The sequence below is a fragment of the Notolepis coatsorum genome (assembly GCF_963971535.1).
Source record: "Notolepis coatsorum genome assembly, chromosome: 14".
NCBI classification, from domain to species: Eukaryota; Metazoa; Chordata; class Actinopteri; order Aulopiformes; family Paralepididae; genus Notolepis; species Notolepis coatsorum.
Genome location: NC_140178.1, coordinates 67,553,289 through 67,572,617, shown reverse-complemented (window position 1 = coordinate 67,572,617; position 19,329 = coordinate 67,553,289). Strand labels below are relative to the sequence as shown.

At 41.1% G+C, this 19,329-nt stretch overlaps 1 protein-coding gene across 2 annotated transcripts in view; it reads right to left on the bottom strand.

The window, feature by feature from the left end:
- crebbpb (CREB binding lysine acetyltransferase b) overlaps nucleotides 1–19,329 on the bottom strand; it is a 202,247-nt gene that overhangs the window by 68,956 nt on the left and 113,962 nt on the right. For both annotated transcript variants that reach the window (XM_084329454.1, XM_084329455.1), the window contains exon 4: nucleotides 14,512–14,749. In XM_084329454.1, the coding sequence (XP_084185580.1) occupies nucleotides 14,512–14,749 (238 nt within the window). The remainder of the gene's footprint in view (nucleotides 1–14,511; nucleotides 14,750–19,329) is intronic.

Sequence of the window (19,329 nt, the reverse complement as noted above, 5' to 3'; positions counted from 1 at the left end):
TTGTATTGAATGTTCAGTTCAGTAATTTTAGATTAAAATGTATCGTCATTATACAGCACATAAGTACTAGGGATGCTCGATATTGGCTTTTTTACCGATACCGATATTGTCCAACTCTTAATTTCCGATACCGATATCAGCCGATATCAATATATGCAGGGTTTCCCCCCCCCAAAATTTTTAATAATTTCAGGTAATTAACATTACATATCTCTTGTTGTGGAATTAACACAACATTATGCATACTTTTGACAATAAATAAAATCAGAATTTGTTCTTACTTGCTTGCCTGGGTAAATAAAGGTTATAGAAATGTAAAAAAAATCAATACAAAAAATTTGTTTTGAAAACCGATACCGATATTTTCCGATATCACATTTTAATGCCGATATCGGCCGATAATATCGGACATCCCTAATAAGTACAGTACAATGAAAATAAGTTAGAGTTAGCATTAGAAATGTAACAGTAAAGTGCAATAGTAATATACAATGTACAGGTGATCAAACTGGGTATAAAACATATACATTTGTATTACTGAGTGTAGTGCTAATCAGATACAGAGTTGTAATATCAATATGTACAGTGATACAGGTATAAAGATAATATGTAGTCATACTGGCCAGCAGCATAACTAGTAAGAGTAGGTAAGGGATATGTGATATAGATATAGTATCTACAGATATGCAAAGTGATTATGTGCAGGCATGTACAGACGGATGTGGATATATATATATATTGACCATTTTGCCGGAAACGTAGATCTACATTTTTCTCACGGTATTTCTTTTATTCGCTATTGCCATTCATAATTCAGCGGGGCACCTTGTGCATACTGTTCTGAGTGTCTCTGAGCTGGCAGACGGTCTTATACCGCCCTCTAACGTCTTCTGCCATTATTGCACCCCGTTAGAAACGGGTTAGTTTCTTTTCTCTACCGAGCTGCGGCGTGGGGGCGGGTCCTAAACACTCCGGCAAAACACACGCTTGGAGGGATGGTTTGGACTACTGACCTCGCCCGCCCGTTGAAGTGCAATGCCCAACAACGTCGGAGACTGGATGGCTGTGGATAACTGGAATGGCGATCAGATAATTGGATTATTCTTTTTGCATTACATCAGATACCAGGTAAGGACACTATATATGAAAGCTTGCGTTGATCTGATATTTATTTCTACCGCGATTGAAGCTATCTGTGTTTTATGTGTGTGGCCAGGGAGCGAAATTAACTTTTTGACTCACCGGCCAGTGGCGGGTAGATGGGAAGAATCTACCCGCCAAGCATATTTCTTACCTGCCAAATTTTTTTTGATTAAAAAAAATATATATATATATATATTTTATATAAACATTTTTTTTTAAATAAAATATATATTATATAATCATACTTGTAGTTGTATTATCTGCGAGACATCGCCACCACGCAATAAGTCAAAATGCTCGCTATCTGCAAACAGCTCCACTGTCTGTGTGTACTCTAGTAGCCTCCAGCTCCAAAAAGGATTCTCCTGTGCTGCAGCGGGACCCTATACTAAGGGCGCGTTCACACCTACCCTGTTTGGTCCACTTTAAGTGGACCATGGTCCCTTTAGATCGATAGTCCGTTTGGTTTGTACAGGTATGAACGCAAACCGAACTATAATGAGGACCAAACAACCGAACCATGGTCCTCTTGAAAAGTTGGGACTCGGTTCGTTTCAAAGTGGACCATGGTTCGTTTGCTGTTGGTGTGAACGCAAAACGAACTTTATATAGTATCTAATCTAGAGCAAATGAGTGACAGGTGCCTAGTGGCGGCGGTCGCGCGACCCAACTTGACAGCGCCAAGTGACAGCATGCGCGCGACCCAACTCAAATGAATGACAGGCGCGCGGACAGTCTCTCTCTCTCTCTCTCTCTCGACTGGCGCCGCGCGCGGACTCTCTCTCTCTCTCTCTCTCTCTCTCTATATATATATATCTCTACTCGACTTGCGCCACGCTCGTAAGGACAGTATCTCTCTGCTTTATCACAAGAGACGCTGTCGGCAACTGTTATGTTTGTGAGTGCTAGTCCAATAGATGAACGACTTGGCGACAGCATGTCCTTTGTTTACAAATTAGATCCGCACCAAACAGGGTAGTGTGAACGCAGACCAAAAGCAAACAATGTATCATTTTCACATTTGGTCCACCAGAAAGTCCGGACTATCCACGGAAAGTCCGGACTATCCCTGGACTTTCAGATGTGAACACACCCTAATACTTTCAGCATGCAAGGATTCTCCGGCGCTGCAGCTGTACCCTATTGGTATAATGTTAGGGTTCTTTGGTCAAATCACATTCATAAAGCCCTCAGCTACAATACGCATTGAATCAATGTTATAAGTAGGGCTGTCAGTTTATCGCATTAATTAGATTAATTAATTACACAGCAAATGATCACGTTATGAAAATTAACTCAAAATTAATTACAAAAAAATATATATATTTTTTTTTTGATAATTTTCTTTTTTATCTCATTCATTCCATAAGAACGTAGAATACACATTTACAGACTTTTTTTTAATATGGTCCTCCATTTGCATGTTCTTGATTCTAGGGACATCTATGGATCTCAGGGAATGTATTCCCAGTGTCAGAAATACTGTGTCTGTTACTAGGCTTGAGTAAATTGTAATGAACCAAATGAGAATATCAATAAAACAATTTTAAATTCTTTGACTGTGAATAACACCATGCTCAAATTGACCAGACCTGAAAAATCTAAGCAAATTAATAGATGGAAGATGATTAAACAGAAGGTTTTGTAGATACAGTATACTGAATTCTGCCATCCGGACACATGCAATTTGAAATATGATTATAGAATATAGAATATCAGGCATAAAATGGTTATGCGATTAAAATGCGATTAATTAGATTAATTAATTACAAATCCTGTAATTAATTAGATTAATACTTTTAATCGCCTGACAGCACTAGTTATAAGACATTGATATCAGGAGCTATCTGTAGCTACTGCTAGCCCGCTAGGTAACGTTAAGACAATTTAGTTTACTGGGACATATAGATCTAACGTGAGCTAGCTAACGTGAGCTAGCTAACGTGAGCTAGCTAACGAGGGAACGGAGGTATTATGCACTCGAGTTGACTATTGCTGGAGCATTTGTTGATATCAGTAGCTAGCCAGCTAGATACCGTTAGACAATGCCTCGTCATGTATTAAACTAAAAGTGAATAGTTGACTGGGTCATTGTTTAAACAGTAACGGTAGCTCATGGAGGTCCGGTCTAGACTAGAGCAGACTGCCTCTGTGTTGATACGAGCAGAAGCCAATAGTATCCCGCTGCAGGGCTGGGCAGATATGACTCGTTGCCACGGTTTCTTTCAAAATAAGAGTATCATACGAACCGAATGCTGCTAACTGCAGGAGCCATCGATATTCTCCACTTGCACAACCTGAAAGTAGGCACTTCCGGCTGACTTCCGGTTGCGAATGGTACTTCCTGTCCCATCCAAATACATTGGTTTTAGCTACTTTTCTCCCCTTATTTAAACAACTTTGTCGTCACAGAGAGGCAATGAAACGTTTGTATTATTATAGTATAGAATGCATTTAATAAGCAAACGTTTGTCAGCAGGGTTTTTGGGCTGTATTTCATGTCAAAACGTTCACGGTTAGTTTACTTGCTCACGCTAATTAAGGCTAATGCTGGCTAACAGAAGCTAGCGCAAGAAACGACGCCGCAAAGTATTGTTTATAGTGCATTTCTTGCCACCTTATAGCATTTGTACATTTGTATGACAGTCTATAATGCTCCCGTGAGGTTTTTCCGGACGTTTTGGTAATGATTTTCACTATAAAATCATATTTCTAAATGACAGGAAGTTGATAAACTGGCCGGAATAGCTTTGAGCTAACGATCTTTGCCGATGCATTCCATTCTAAACGTAACGTTAGTTGTTCAAAACATTACCCGTCTATAAAATTTGTTCCTCAACGTTATATAGACGGGTCATGTTTTGTAAACTAACGTTATGTTTAGAATGGAATGAATACATGGGTCGGGAAAGATAGTTAGCTCAAAGCTAATCCGGAAGGGCAGCTAACAGTAGCTACTGTCTGTAACTGTGATGCATTTTCTGTTTGCAGTCCAATGTTCACCAAAACACACCCACACACGTTATAATTTGTTCCTCAACGTTATATAGACAGGTCATGTTTTGTAAACTAACGTTATGTTTAGAATGGAATGAATACATGGGTCGGGAAAGATAGTTAGCTCAAAGCTAATCCGGCCTGTTTAACCACTAGCTTCTGTTAGCTAATGAAGGCTAATGCTGGCTGAGCAAGGAAACTAACAGTAAACGTTTTTACATGAAATACAGCCCAAAAACCCTGCTGACAAACGTTTGCTTATTAAATACATTCTATACTATAATAATACAAGCGTTTCATTGCCTCTCTGTGACGACAAAGTTGTTTAAATAAGGGGAGAAAAGTAGCTAAAACCAATGTATTTGGATGGGACAGGAAGTACCATTCGCAACCGGAAGTCAGCCGGAAGTGCCTACTTTCAGGTTGTGCAAGTGGAGAATTATGACTGGAGCTGCGCTTCGAGCGGAAATGAGACCCGCACAGATTTTCAAAATAAGAGTATCGTTATGAACTACACGTCTACACGCCACATGGCGGGCAGACCCCCCAGTGGCAAGCGCCAAAGGTAAAAACTGAGCGCCCCTGGCGGGCGGCACGCTTTAATTTCGCCCCCTGTGTGTGGCTGTTTTCCGTTGGGTTGCAGGAGGGGGGGTTGCCGGTCTAAACGACATTGCATGCTTGCACGAGGAAGGATAATGATGATGATCTAGCGTAGGGCTGGGCGATATGACCAAAAACGTTTTCGCGATAAAATTATTAAATTATTTTCATATAATTCGATATCGATAATTATCGTCGATATAATGTCCGTCAAGTTTAATTAACTTCTTATGCTGCTGCGAATGTCTCAAGTCGAGTTGATGTCGTCATCAGTCTGCGCACGTTAGCCGACAAGCGGAGTATCTCATGACAATAAATATGACACTAAAATACTCTCTTCCGCCACAATATATTGAAACGACGTCCACTGTATATCCCACACTACCATAAACGTGGCCTCAGAATTCAAAACACACACATACTCGGCACGTAAATATATAAAACAGTGCCGTGCAAGCTAGTTGTCCTAGCCAGCCTGTTGGTTCTAAGCGTTGTATTCCATGACAATGTGCTAAATATGACACTAAAATACTCTCTTCCGCCACAATATATTGAAACGGCGTCCACTGTATATCCCACACTACCATAAACGTGGCCTCAGAATAAAAAAAAAACACATACTCGGCACGTAAATATATAAAACGCCGCCGTGCAAGCTAATTAGCCTAGCAAGCCTTGTTGTTGAGTGAGTCCTACCTCCTTCCGGGTCTCGGCCATCTCCTTCACTGATTGGTTGTTAGCTGTTGTGCGTAAGTACGTCATCACGTAACGCTGGTTGTTGTTAGTGAGTGTGCTGAGCCGAGGCTGAACGGAGCCAAGCTTGGAAAATCGATATATCGAAACTTTGCGACCACGTTTCATGTTTATTTCGAGGAAATAATTTATCGCGATAGTTATCGTTATCGTTTTATCGCCCAGCCCTAATCTAGCGTTGATTTCAGGAAGATCCGATAATCAGGCGAAAAATTTCAATGTGTTTATTGAATTACACAAAAACGCTGTTTTCGCGTCTTTTCCCTGGAATTACTCAGAAGCAACCAAACTATATTCATATTCAAAACGGAAATGTACGGATGAAAAAATAATCTGTTTTTTGCACGTTGACTGGAAGCAACTCAGAGACTCGACGGCGTTATTAGACCCATAGATATACTATAAAATATAGGTTTAGCTCTACAAACTACAACTACGTTTACATGGGGTTAATGGACGGCAAGGAAGGGGTCACTTCCCGGAAGGGGCGTGGCACTCAATGTGTTATGGCTGTCAATCGATTAAAATATTTAATCTGATTAATCGCATGATTGTCCATAGTTAACTTGCGATTAATTGCATATTTATCTGTTCTAAATCTACCTTAAACGGATCTTTTTAAAATTTCAATACTCGCGCGGAAATAAATAGTGGCGTTAAAAGAATTGTGCGTCAACGCATTAATACTGCGTTAACTTTGACAGCCTTAATATATATATGTATTAGGGCTGACGCCTATTAGTCGATTAGTCGACTAATCGGTCGAAAGGAGCCGTAGTCGACTGCCAACCCCTTAGTAAAAAAAAAAAATACTTATTTTTTTAATCATTCTTTCCAAAAGAAAAGAGGCCTAGAAGCGTGGCTAACGCTAATGGCACGCATACCAGAGGCTAACTGCCTACGAAAACAGGCACAGAGGCACTGAAAGAGGATTTCACCCATCTAATGAACACAGTAGACTAGACAAATATCAAGATGTATCCATCAGTGGACCAATTGCATTATTTGCAGAGGACAAGAAGCCTTCAGTCGACTCATTCAGGCACCCCCCACAGCACAAATGGAATGATTAAAAAAAAAATATATATATATATATATATATTTTTTTTTACTAATAGTCGACTAACAGCAAATTTTGGCCAATCATAGTCGACTATCCAAATCCTTAGTCGGGGACAGCCCTAATATATACACCAGTATTGTACAATGCTATCATACAGAGTTATATGAGTTATATGCAGGTGTATTCAGACAGATATGGATATACACAGTACTGTCCAAAAGTTTGGACACCTTCTTCAGTTCAATCTATCCCCAGGCCATCAGGATGCTCAACGAACAATAACACTATGTAACAACCATCAAATGCACTCACAGCACACACATCCACACTCACTTTAAAAATACAACTCACTGCAGCACCCACTTTAACCACTTTAGTACACCTAAGCACACTTTATATTTATCTGTAAAGAATTTGCACTACAACCCATACCTCATTACACCTTACTGTAAATTATATTGTACCTAAATTGTACCTCATCCCACTTCTGCTTTGCACTGTATAATATATTGTATGGTAACTCAGTTACTAGGGATGCACCGAATGGGAAATTCTTGGCCGAAACCGATACCGTAAATAGGAAACAGTTGGCCGAAAACCGAATGCCGAAAGGTCGAAAATTATTCATAGAATAGATTTTTTTTTTACCAATGTTGTTCAGCTACCTGATTATGGAAAAATATATGATTATGGCTAAACTTAACTTAAATAATAAATAATCACTATTATGGGTCCATAAAACATTTATTCAGCACTTCTGAATGCATACAGTACATTAATTCCAAGTCAAGTGCATTTTCTTTTCTCTGTAGGATAACTACAACAAAGTGCATTCAGAACAAAGCCAATGTGCTTTAAAACTGCATAAAGATCTGCACACATGAGAGGGAGAATAGCTTATAGCAGACTTAATGATGTTACTGTAGTGGCTACAGTAAGCATTTTATATAAAAGTATTTGACTGCCCGAGTCAAATTCCCGGTAGGAATTATGGTCCCAGTCCGCGACTGATTGGGATGGACTGGTACTAGGGGTGGAACGGTTCACAAAATTCACGGTTCGGTTCGTATCACGGTTTTGGTGTCACGGTTTTCAGTTCGGTTCGGTATACGTTGTTTTTTTTTGTTTTTCTTTAATGTAACACTCCAAAAATACCATACATCAGCATAAGATATATAGCCTAAAAATAATCCAACTTTTCAGTTATTCTCAAGGACGTAGTCATGCAAAAACTGAAAGAATGAGGCAGTTTGACATCAGGCAACATTTGTCAAAGTATAAACTTAGTGCAAACAAACAAAATAATTCTATTTTTGTGGCCACATTATAGACAAAGGCCATCAACATGAAGTATTGATTGAAAATTGTATTAACAGAATGCAGAATGGGTACAATACAGTACAGCTCAATACACACAATTGTTAAGGGGTTGCACAGAGTATGCATATGCTCAACCAGCACTAGACTTTCTTATCAAAAAGGAAAAGTCAGTGTTATTTAAAATAAATAAATCATGTGTACTAAATATATATTTACTTTGTAATTGCATGAAACATTATGAAGTATTCTCTTATGCCACTTTTCACTTGCTTTTTAATCGACTAGCTTTTGCTTTTTGAGTCTTGGTAGCCGTATTTGAAGTGATGTCACACCAGGAAGTAAATAGTCAACAGTAACACACAGCGTTGGAACCTGGAGAAGCCCTGATGATATAATATAAACGAACAGGCAATAAACGTGAAGTTATCTTTGAACCTCTGTTGTCAAGCCTCATCAATATACCCCCCCTTCCCAACTAATGGAACTGGTGTCGTGGAGTCACTTCGCTGTGAGCGTTTCCACGGTTAGCTTGCAGCTAACGTTCGTATGGACTCTATCCAACATGTGAAGCGTAGACTACTTCACATGCTAAAGGGAAAATAGTTTTAGTAAATTCATTCATTGCACAGACAGATTCTTTAGTAGCACGTGACAAATATGTCTGTACAGTCCTACTCCATGCCACTTATAATTTTCCCGATACCACAACAAATCTTTTAAGCTGCATACTACATGCATCACGTATTTCATAAATGTTCAATATATGCAGAAATATAAAGAAACAACCATTAACTCATTGGGCGCCTAAAAACTTAATAACTTGTGTTACGCCGCCAAGCGTTGAGTGCCAAAAACGTAATATCTCGTTTTTAGATCCTTTGATCTTTTTCCTTTGATCCCCGTTCTAAACACTCGCCCGGAGCCCTCTAGGTCTCTCTGTCTCATCTGCCTACGTTGGAATTGCAATGACGATCGAATCTCACCAGGTGGCAGTATCGCCTACCTTTTGAACTGGGGATATCAGTTGTCTTCCAGCCTGGGCCAGTACTGAGTTTACCTCCGGCTCTTTCCGCCTAGGAGTGGATCACAACATAGCAATCGGTGGAAGATTTGGTGCCTCAGTGCTATTCTTTCCCGTATGGTAGACATGCCCAATATACACAAGTAATTGCGATGGCCATGGGATCGACTGGGATTTAATAATTTGAGTACTTTCTGACTGAGGTAAGGTCTCCTGCTGATATTTATTTAAAAATTTTGAATCCTCTTTTTCTCCGCCTGATTTTCTGTGCGTTTCCTCCCATCCCAATTTAGTCGTTATGCCAATTACCCCCTCCCCTACCTGGTCATTGTGCGCATGTGCCCCCTACTGGTCGGTCTAGGGAGCCCACATGCGGAGACAGCCAGCGGCTCTCTTTTCACCTGACAGCGCGGACTCTCATTGGTGAAGTGTAACGTGTGGGAGGTCACGCTGCCTTCTCCACTTCCTGTATTTTGCTGTGCAGGCGCCCAGACCTGACTGTAGGAGTCGCTGTCCACAACGCCAGATTACCACCCATCAACTTCCCTCCCGCTAACTCAGCCAAACGAGTTAGTATGACGGCTGGCCCAAGCCGGAAGCAATGCTGACACCCGGATTCGAGACCGGAGTCTCTCGCATTGGTGACTAGCGCAATCTCCGCTGCGCCACCCAGCCGCCATCTGCTGGTATTTTCTTTACGTAAAACACGCTTCTGTAACGATCAGTGTCATGTTTTACCGGACGTAAAAAATGCGCGACAAACACGATCACGGTTTCTAGTTAAAACTACCCCCCCCCCCCCCCCCCCCCCCCCTTGATGATTTTGTGAAGACATATGTACATGCCTGGTATATACCTTTGATTTGGAAGTATTTGGGGTTTCAGGCGATCAACCAGAACGATTTGGGCATATTGCATATAATGCATCATATCTCGCTATCTATGAAAAAAAAGACAGGATTATTTTGGAAAGAAGCGATGTTTAGAGTGTAATAGCGCAAGAACTACAGTATGTAGAAATTAACTGATTAGTCAGTGATGGACTGTGAACAATGCCTGTCAAATGAGCCATACCATTAATACAGAACACACGATGGGTCTGCAAACATCGCTAAAATGGTCAATAACGCTGGCGCCATTGAGTACAGATGGGGAAAGAGCGTGGCGTCCAAAGAGTTAATGAGGTAACGTGTCAAATAGTGACAATAGTGTCTATGCATGTCTTTTTTTCTTTTTTTTTTTTTACTTTGACCAGTCAGCTGGTTCTTTTAGCGTTTATCGCTTTTTCCGGTCAAGCATGACCGACAGAAACAGGTTGAATGGGGTATAGATCGGGGGAAAGATACTCTGAGAAAATACGGCGAGTCCGGGAGTCGAACTCGTGTACCCCAGATCCGTGACGCGCACGGTTGTCCCCGACGCCGAAATAGCGTCCGAGGTACGCGGTGAGCTACTGGAGCTCCCTTGTGTCTATTGCATGTCTATAAAGATTATCATTGTTGAACCAGTTTTATGACCTCTGTGGTGCCTTTCTCAAGCTTGACCAGTTCAAGAGATTTGTCCCACCCCCATGACGGTTTTGATTGATACGCTAGACTCACTCTACCATGCAGCGTAGCCTGCAAGCACCGTTTACTGGAAGAATTGATCTATATTAGCTCCTGGATACGTTTTATTTGAAAAGCCATAATGGTAGGTTTATTTTATCCTGCAATCTAAAACATACATTAAAGGGGAACTCCAACATTTTGGGAAATTAGCTATTTTAACATCTTCCCTGGAGTTAGACAAGAAGATACATACCTTTTTTGTCTCTGTGCGTGCATTTAGCTTTGGGAATAGACGCTCCGTTAGCTTCATCACTGGAAGTGAGGCAGATCCGTAGCCTTACAGTGCCTTACAGTGTATTGCAAGGTCTGACATTGACCAAACTTGATATGCTTGACCTTGGTGGGCTCTAGGTCAACTCCTGAAAAGGGGGTCAATGTCAGACCTTGCAATCAAAAGTTAGGGGGCGCACTGAAATTATGGCAAGGGTTATTAGCCCCCTAACTTTTGATTGCAAAGTCTGACATTGACCCCCTTTTCAGGAGTTGACCTAGAGCCCACCAAGGTCATGCATATCAAGTTTGGTCAATGTCAGACCTTGCAATACACTGTAAGGCACTGTAAGGCTACGGATCTGCCTCACTTCCAGTGATGAAGCTAAGCTATGCTAACGGAGCGTCTATTCCCAAAGCTAAATGCACGCACAGAGACAAAAAAGGTATGTATCTTCTTGTCTAACTCCAGGGAAGATGTTAAATAAGCTAATTTCCCAAAATGTTGGAGTTCCCCTTTAAGCTATGTCCAACAGTTAGCTTTGTTAGATAGTTAGCAAACAAGCTAACGTGGTTAGTGACTCAAGAGAATGCAGCTCAACTGACAGACAGGAGAGGGAGAGACTGGTCGCTAAAACCTACAACCAATCAAACAATTCTGCTCCCTGTATAGGCCAATATCTCGTCAAGCTGAATCAGATCCATTCAGGGGTGAAAGCTGGGTGTGTTTTCATTCATCACAATAATGCGCTGCTCTGCCGTTAGTGGAGGAGGACGCATTATGACAATTTAGTCATGGATCAGACATGTATCTGTAGCTGATACAGATCAAATTTCATTAGTATTGGCTCGATACCAATACTGGGTATGGGATCATCCCTACATAAAACCATGAGGAGCAAACAAATCCAGTGCTGTGAAACGTCCAAACCATTCACCTTTACTATTAGATGCATTACCAGTATGAATGGCAGGGAGGGTCAAAGTTCATTGACCCTGGGTGATCCCTTTAATGTCCAGAGCTCTTAAGAGGAAAGCTCAGAGCCACCTAGACACAAGGGGCAGCACGGTGGAGACGACAGCCACTCCACTATTTACATTGGGAATAAGCACCCAGACAGGCTTTTCAAACAACACTCAGATTTATGTACGCTTATGTCCTCAGTCATTGGACCTTGTGGGACAGAATGGCTGAGAGCAGACAGACTAACTTAAGGGGAATGGGAATCACAATCACAGCTTTAACTTACTCAATTATAGAACTCTAGAAGTCCAATAAATCATTTTGTTACATTAACAATATGATGCTTCTATGAGTGTCTTGCAGGGTGAACTACTTGTAATGTAACAGAACCTCTGAAGGTTGCTGGTAATCGCTGGAATTAACAGTTAAAAAAAAAGGAAGTAGAAGTAGAGGATTCACAGCAAATAACACATGATGTTTACTTGGACAGTGTTCAGTACGCAGGACATCTATGTGTTCAGGTGGTGTTTAGTACGCAGGACATCTATGTGTTTAGTACGCAGGACATCTATGTGTTTAGTACGCAGGACATCCATGTGTTTAGTACGCAGGACATCTATGTGTTCAGTACGCAGGACATCTATGTGTTCAGTACGCAGGACATCTATGTGTTCAGTACGCAGGACATCTATGTGTTCAGTACGCAGGACATCTATGTGTTCAGTACGCAGGACATCTATGTGTTTAGTACGCAGGACATCTATGTGTTCAGTACGCAGGACATCTATGTGTTCAGTACGCAGGACATCTATGTGTTTAGTACGCAGGACATCTATGTGTTTAGTACGCAGGACATCTATGTGTTTAGTACGCAGGACATCTATGTGTTCAGTACGCAGGACATCTATGTGTTCAGTATGCAGGACATCTATGTGTTTAGTACGAAGGACATCTATGTGTTTAGTACGCAGGACATCTATGTGTTTAGTACGCAGGACATCTATGTGTTCAGTACGCAGGACATCTATGTGTTCAGTACACAGGACATCTATGTGTTCAGGTGGTCTTCAGTACGCAGGACATCTATGTGTTCAGGTGGTCTTCAGTACGCAGGACATCTATGTGATCAGGTGGTCTTCAGTACGCAGGACATCTATGTGTTCAGGTGATCTTTAGTACGCAGGACATCTATGTGTTCAGTACGCAGGACATCTATGTGTTCAGTACGCAGGACATCTATGTGTTCAGGTGGTCTTTAGTACGCAGGATATCTATGTGTTCAGGTGATCTTCAGTACGCAGGACATCTATGTGTTCAGGTGATCTTTAGTACACAGGACATCTATGTGTTCAGGTGGTCTTTAGTATGCAGGACATCTATGTGTTCAGGTGGTCTTCAGTACGCAGGACATCTATGTGTTCAGGTGGTCTTTAGTACGCAGGACATCTATGTGTTCAGGTGGTCTTTAGTACGCAGGACATCTATGTGTTCAGGTGGTCTTTAGTACACAGGACATCTATGTGTTCAGGTGGTCTTTAGTATGCAGGACATCTATGTGTTCAGGTGATCTTTAGTACGCAGGACATCTATGTGTTCAGGTGGTCTTCAGTACGCAGGACATCTATGTGTTCAGGTGATCTTCAGTACGCAGGACATCTATGTGTTCAGGTGATCTTTAGTACGCAGGACATCTATGTGTTCAGGTGGTCTTCAGTACGCAGGACATCTATGTGTTCAGGTGATCTTCAGTACGCAGGACATCTATGTGTTCAGGTGATCTTTAGTACGCAGGACATCTATGTGTTCAGGTGGTCTTTAGTACACAGGACATCTATGTGTTCAGGTGGTCTTCAGTACGCAGGACATCTATGTGTTCAGGTGATCTTCAGTACGCAGGACATCTATGTGTTCAGGTGGTCTTTAGTACACAGGACATCTATGTGTTCAGGTGGTCTTTAGTACGCAGGACATCTATGTGTTCAGGTGGTCTTCAGTACGCAGGACATCTATGTGTTCAGGTGATCTTTAGTATGCAGGACATCTATGTGTTCAGGTGGTCTTTAGTACGCAGGACATCTATGTGTTCAGGTGGTCTTTAGTACGCAGGACATCTATGTGTTCAGGTGATCTTCAGTACGCAGGACATCTATGTGTTCAGGTGATCTTTAGTACGCAGGACATCTATGTGTTCAGGTGGTCTTCAGTACGCAGGACATCTATGTGTTCAGGTGATCTTTAGTACGCAGGACATCTATGTGTTTAGGTGATCTTTAGTATGCAGGACATCTATGTGTTCAGGTGGTCTTTAGTACGCAGGACATCTATGTGTTCAGGTGATCTTTAGTACGCAGGACATCTATGTGTTCAGGTGGTCTTTAGTACGCAGGACATCTATGTGTTCAGGTGATCTTCAGTACGCAGGACATCTATGTGTTCAGGTGATCTTTAGTACGCAGGACATCTATGTGTTCAGGTGGTCTTTAGTACGCAGGACATCTATGTGTTCAGGTGGTCTTTAGTACACAGGACATCTATGTGTTCAGGTGATCTTTAGTACGCAGGACATCTATGTGTTCAGGTGGTCTTCAGTACGCAGGATGGTGTTCTATTCTATCTATTGCTGCTCTGAAAGAAACCCTGAAAAAGTCCATGTGGATTTTTTTTTAATCTTTTTCCTGTATTAATGAATATATAAATAATACATTTCAAAATGTAGATGTTAAGAGGTGAACCTTTTTATTTGTATAACTTATTGTACGTTTTCTTTCCAACTCTGCACTGAACACCCCACCCCCCGTCCATTCCGAGCGGCGGCTCCCCTGGTCCTCACCTTGGCAGGACTTGCCGGCCTGGCAGTGGGTCATGTGGTTGAGGACGTTCTTCATGGTGCGACAGTGAGGCAGGGCGCAGGCCCTCACCTCCCCGTTGGCCTGCTCCCGACGCTGGCACTTGTGTGCATGGAGCAGCAGTACCAGCTGCTGTTGGATCAGCTTCCGCTTCTCCGGGTCGGCTGTGGGGCCCGTCGACACCCCTGGGGCCATGCCCACCGACGCCACCTGTTGCTGCATCTGGGGATGGGGTGAAAAGGAATGCACAGGTTAGATTGGTCTTGCAACTGGGTCAGGAAACGACGCCTCATTTTCTGAATTGATATGTTTTGTGAACATGGACAACACAAACAGTTGTGAATTAGCCAGCTGGCTAAAACTGAAACATTTACAGAAATGTTGATTCATGTGTACTGTCCTTTTTTAAATCAACTGAAACTGAACCCCACATCCAAACACTAAAACACAGCTAAAACTCAAGTTTGTGATGTGATTAGGTATTAAAGGGAGCGGGCATCTTAATTTTTTTTTAAGAATAATTTGAGTCGTGGACTGATTTTCAGGACTCGTGACTCGACTTGAGCACTGATGACTCAGATTTGGGACTCGAGCATCGACTGCATTCGGACTCGGAAGGTGCAGACGAGGACTCCGACTTGTTAATCGATTGATAAAGTTATTTCTTTATTTATTTCTTTGTAATAGGCCCTAATCATTTGGCATAAGATATTGATGGCTAGTGTATTTGTTTGGCTATTGTGTCACAAAGTAAATAAACTCTTTGAAATGGTGACCGCTGTGTCATTTATGTTTAATGTAGACCTTTTTTTATTTGTACGTCAGCTCTCTGACTGCCAGAGTGGAGTGGACTCAACCGTGATGACTTGGACTCGGGTAATGGGGACTCGACTCTGGCTCTTCTTTGGTGACTCGGACTCGAGATTTAGTGACTCGACTACAACACTGTACTCATACTGTACCTGTGCATTCACAGAGAACACGCTTCAAAGTGTGGGGAGAGTGTCGTCACCAAAATCTCGCCAGGCAGCTCAACAAGGAAATTAATGGAATAACGGCTAAATAAAACTTAAAATACCATTTGCTTGAAGAGGAAATGCCCGTGAGCAAGGACGGGTATAACTTACATTTCTGAATTTGGTTGTTTTCCTTTAACAGGGCTTTATGTTAACCTTTTTCCCAAGGAGCACATGTGCTCCTAAATGAAAAAATTTAGGACCACACAAAGAAATTTAGGAGCACAGTGAAACATTTTCAAGTAACAGTTTATTAACAAACTATTTATTACATGCATATTATACTGTGCGTGCATACTAAGGGTCAACATCTGTGCAATAGCACCACCAAAATCACACATTGGTCCATGCCTACTAGACAAAGGATATAGGTTGTCCAGCTGCTTTTGTATGTTGTAGTGTTGTCACGATACCAACATTTTGACTTCAATACAGATAGGGAAAGGTAATGGAATATATCATTAGATGAGAGAAACGGAAAGTTCTTTATGAAATTCTTTGATTCATTATAATTTAAATTAATATTTTGACACTGTTGAAATGTAATTAATTTTGATTTTGTGTGTGAGCTTACTTTGAATATGTACATATGGATTTTGAATAGGGATGTCCGATATTATCGGCCGACCGATATTATCGGCCGATATCGGCAGTAAAATGTGATATCGGAAAATATCGGTATCGGTTTAAAAACAAAAAAAAACAATAACAATATTTGTTATATATATATCCAGTGAAATTATTAGTTACCTGAAATTATTCCGTTTTTTGGACGGGGAAACCCTGCATATATCGGTATCGGTTGATATCGGTTGATATCGGTATCGGAAATTAAGAGTTGGACAATATCGGAATATCGGTATCGGTAAAAAAGCCAATATCGAGCATCCCTAATTTTGAATATGTGTTTTTGATTGATCTGTAAACAAAGACAGAAAATAAACTATTCATCATCAATTAATCAAATGATTCTGTTACAGCTGCTGAGCTATATACTATAGCTAATGTCCATCAATATCTTCCTTTTGAATGAAATAGGATCAGGAGAGAGGGGATGCAAAGCTCGCAGAGAGAGCAAGAGAGAGAGAGAGAGAGAGAGAGAGATAGAGAGAAATTGAAGGTCCGCACTGCTCTGTGTATATTATGAAATGACAATTGCGCTTTGACACGCCCACTACCCAAAACCATTACTCGCACACTGTGCTCCTAAATAATTTTTCCAAATCTATTTTTAGGGGCAAATGCCAGTGAAATGCTCACACTGTAGAGCCCTGTATAACCATTGATTTAGTGAGCTTACTCTCTGGAAAGCATGAACGGAGGGCTGCATGGTTGGAGTCACAGGCTACAGACAAGAGGGCTGCTGGTTGGAGTCACAGGCTACATCAGACAAGAGGGGCTCCCGTCAATTTGGCGGATTTGCTTTTTGTTTACAAGTCGGTTTCAGAAGTCATGCTTACCAGTGTTGTGTAGGGTTGAGTGAGAGTAGCAATGGTAATTTTGAGTCAGGACCTGCTAAATTTATCGAGCTGTGACCGTGCAGTAAAAGCAGCCTTGCCTGCACTGATGCCCCGACTTCCCTTTGGTGGTAAACTCACAAAATCAATGGACACTGGAAAACTAACAGACTCAGAACCGTAAGATATGACTTCCCTAGGTTAGATGCTTTTCATTTTCCAGAAAATGGTACTCCGTCTATTATTGAATATATACATTTTAAGTTTTAATTTCACGCTCCATTAATTTCGTCATTGAGCTGCCTGGAGAGATTACTTTGGTGATGCTCTCCCCAAAAGGGTTTGAAGCACGTTCTCGATGAGTACAGTGGGCTTTTTTCCTAACATGTTGTATTACCCCCTAAACCAGGGGTCAGCAACCTTTTTGACATGGAGTGCCTGTTTGAAATATAGTTGTAACTAGTGTGCCTCAACAATATTCCATGCATCGTAAATATTTTTTCTCATAATCAGGTATTTTTAATGATAATTTTTACATTATTACATCATTATCGTTATTATTAACAATATTATTATGATGGTTGTATCAACCCTAAATCTGAGTTGGGGGGGGGGGAATGCAATGCAGACAAACAGCTGCATACAGTGCGACCATTTCACTCACATTTGCCCATTCATTTTTGGACACATCACACTGTGTGTGTACTGTACGTGGGCTGTCATAGCTCCACCTACAGGCCTAATGGAGAACACCAGGAGAACACCAGGATGTGAATGGAGGGTGAATGTGAGGTATATCGTGTAAATAAGTTTTGATTGATCGCAAGACTACACTGTAAAAAATATATAATAATAAGTTACCAAAACTTAAAAATATTGAGTTCAGTTACTGTGCATTAAGGTTTTCAGTTTTCAATCCATAATAATCCAGAAAAGTAAGTACACAACCACATTATTTCAACCTAATAAAACTATGTTTATTGTCATTGTTTTAGGAACACAAGTTGACTTGGTAATACTCACATTTTGAGTAAAGAATATGGCTTTTAACATGTGCAATGTTCAATGAAATAGAAAAATAAATAATAAAATGGTGACCGTAATAATGTTTTTGTTATAAGGCTCTGCAAATGTTACTGAATGATGTAGCAATGTATTTCCAGCTAAATTGAAATAATAAACAAATAAAGGGTCTCAATTAACACTTTGACTGCCATGAAACGTGTTTTGACGTCATTGCTGGCCATGCTCAAGTTGCCGGGGGACGCTGTACAGCGTCCTTATATCAATATTTCAAAAATCTGCGATCGGATTCATATGTCCCCTCCGCTGGCCTGAGATCCACCAGCAGGACCCACTGAGCTCTCTGGCGGTTCAGGAGCGCCATCTGGTGGCCGATCGGCGCAATCGCTTTAACAGGAAGTGGCATAGAGGTTGTGCTACGTCCGTAGTACTTCCGGGTGCTCGCTATAGGTCCCGCGACTCTGGCTCGTCACGCTACACAGTGATCGATTGCCAATAACTCGATAAACAACATGATTTGGACGTATATACCATTATACAAGCTGGAGATGGACCGGGTACATTTACATCCCATAATGATAAGATTTCAACTCTACGATGATCGCCCAACGGCGCGCGGAGACTGGGGTGAGTTTCAGCGTGTAACGTTACCGTCTTCGATACTAACTGCTATTATCAACATTTGACCCACATTAGATGATTGGTATAACGCTGCCCACGGAATTATAAACGGCCCCTAGCCCATCCGGTCAACATCAGATGACGTGTAGTAACTTCTAGAAGTACGTCTAGTTGTAATTTTTTATATCGCGCTGATTGCCATAAAACTGTATTGCATCATCAATATAATGTATTTGGGGCTATAGATCATGTTCTGGAGAAAGCTGCAGAAAGAGATGAAAACATACTTATACATTAGACCATACTTTACTATGAATATGTGAATGAAAAAGTTTAACGTTGCTACACAATGAACAATACATATAGGACTTTGAATGGGCCCTAATAATGGCAATGTAGCAATAGAATTTAAAAAGTTATAGCCCTGCAAAGAAGGGGACTTTCTCCATAGACAAATAGCGCTGGCAATCTATGGTATATCATGAATTTAACCTTAGGCAACCAAAGTGTTAAATATGTGGTAGTAAAAAGAACCTGTGGGAGGATTTCAACAAGATAAATGCGACAATAGTGCAAAATATTTCACTATAATATTTCAAAGCAAAAAAAAAAAAAAAAAAAAAAAGTATATATATATATATATTTTTTACTGCTGCCCCCTGTGCCTATGCAAATGCCCCTGCGT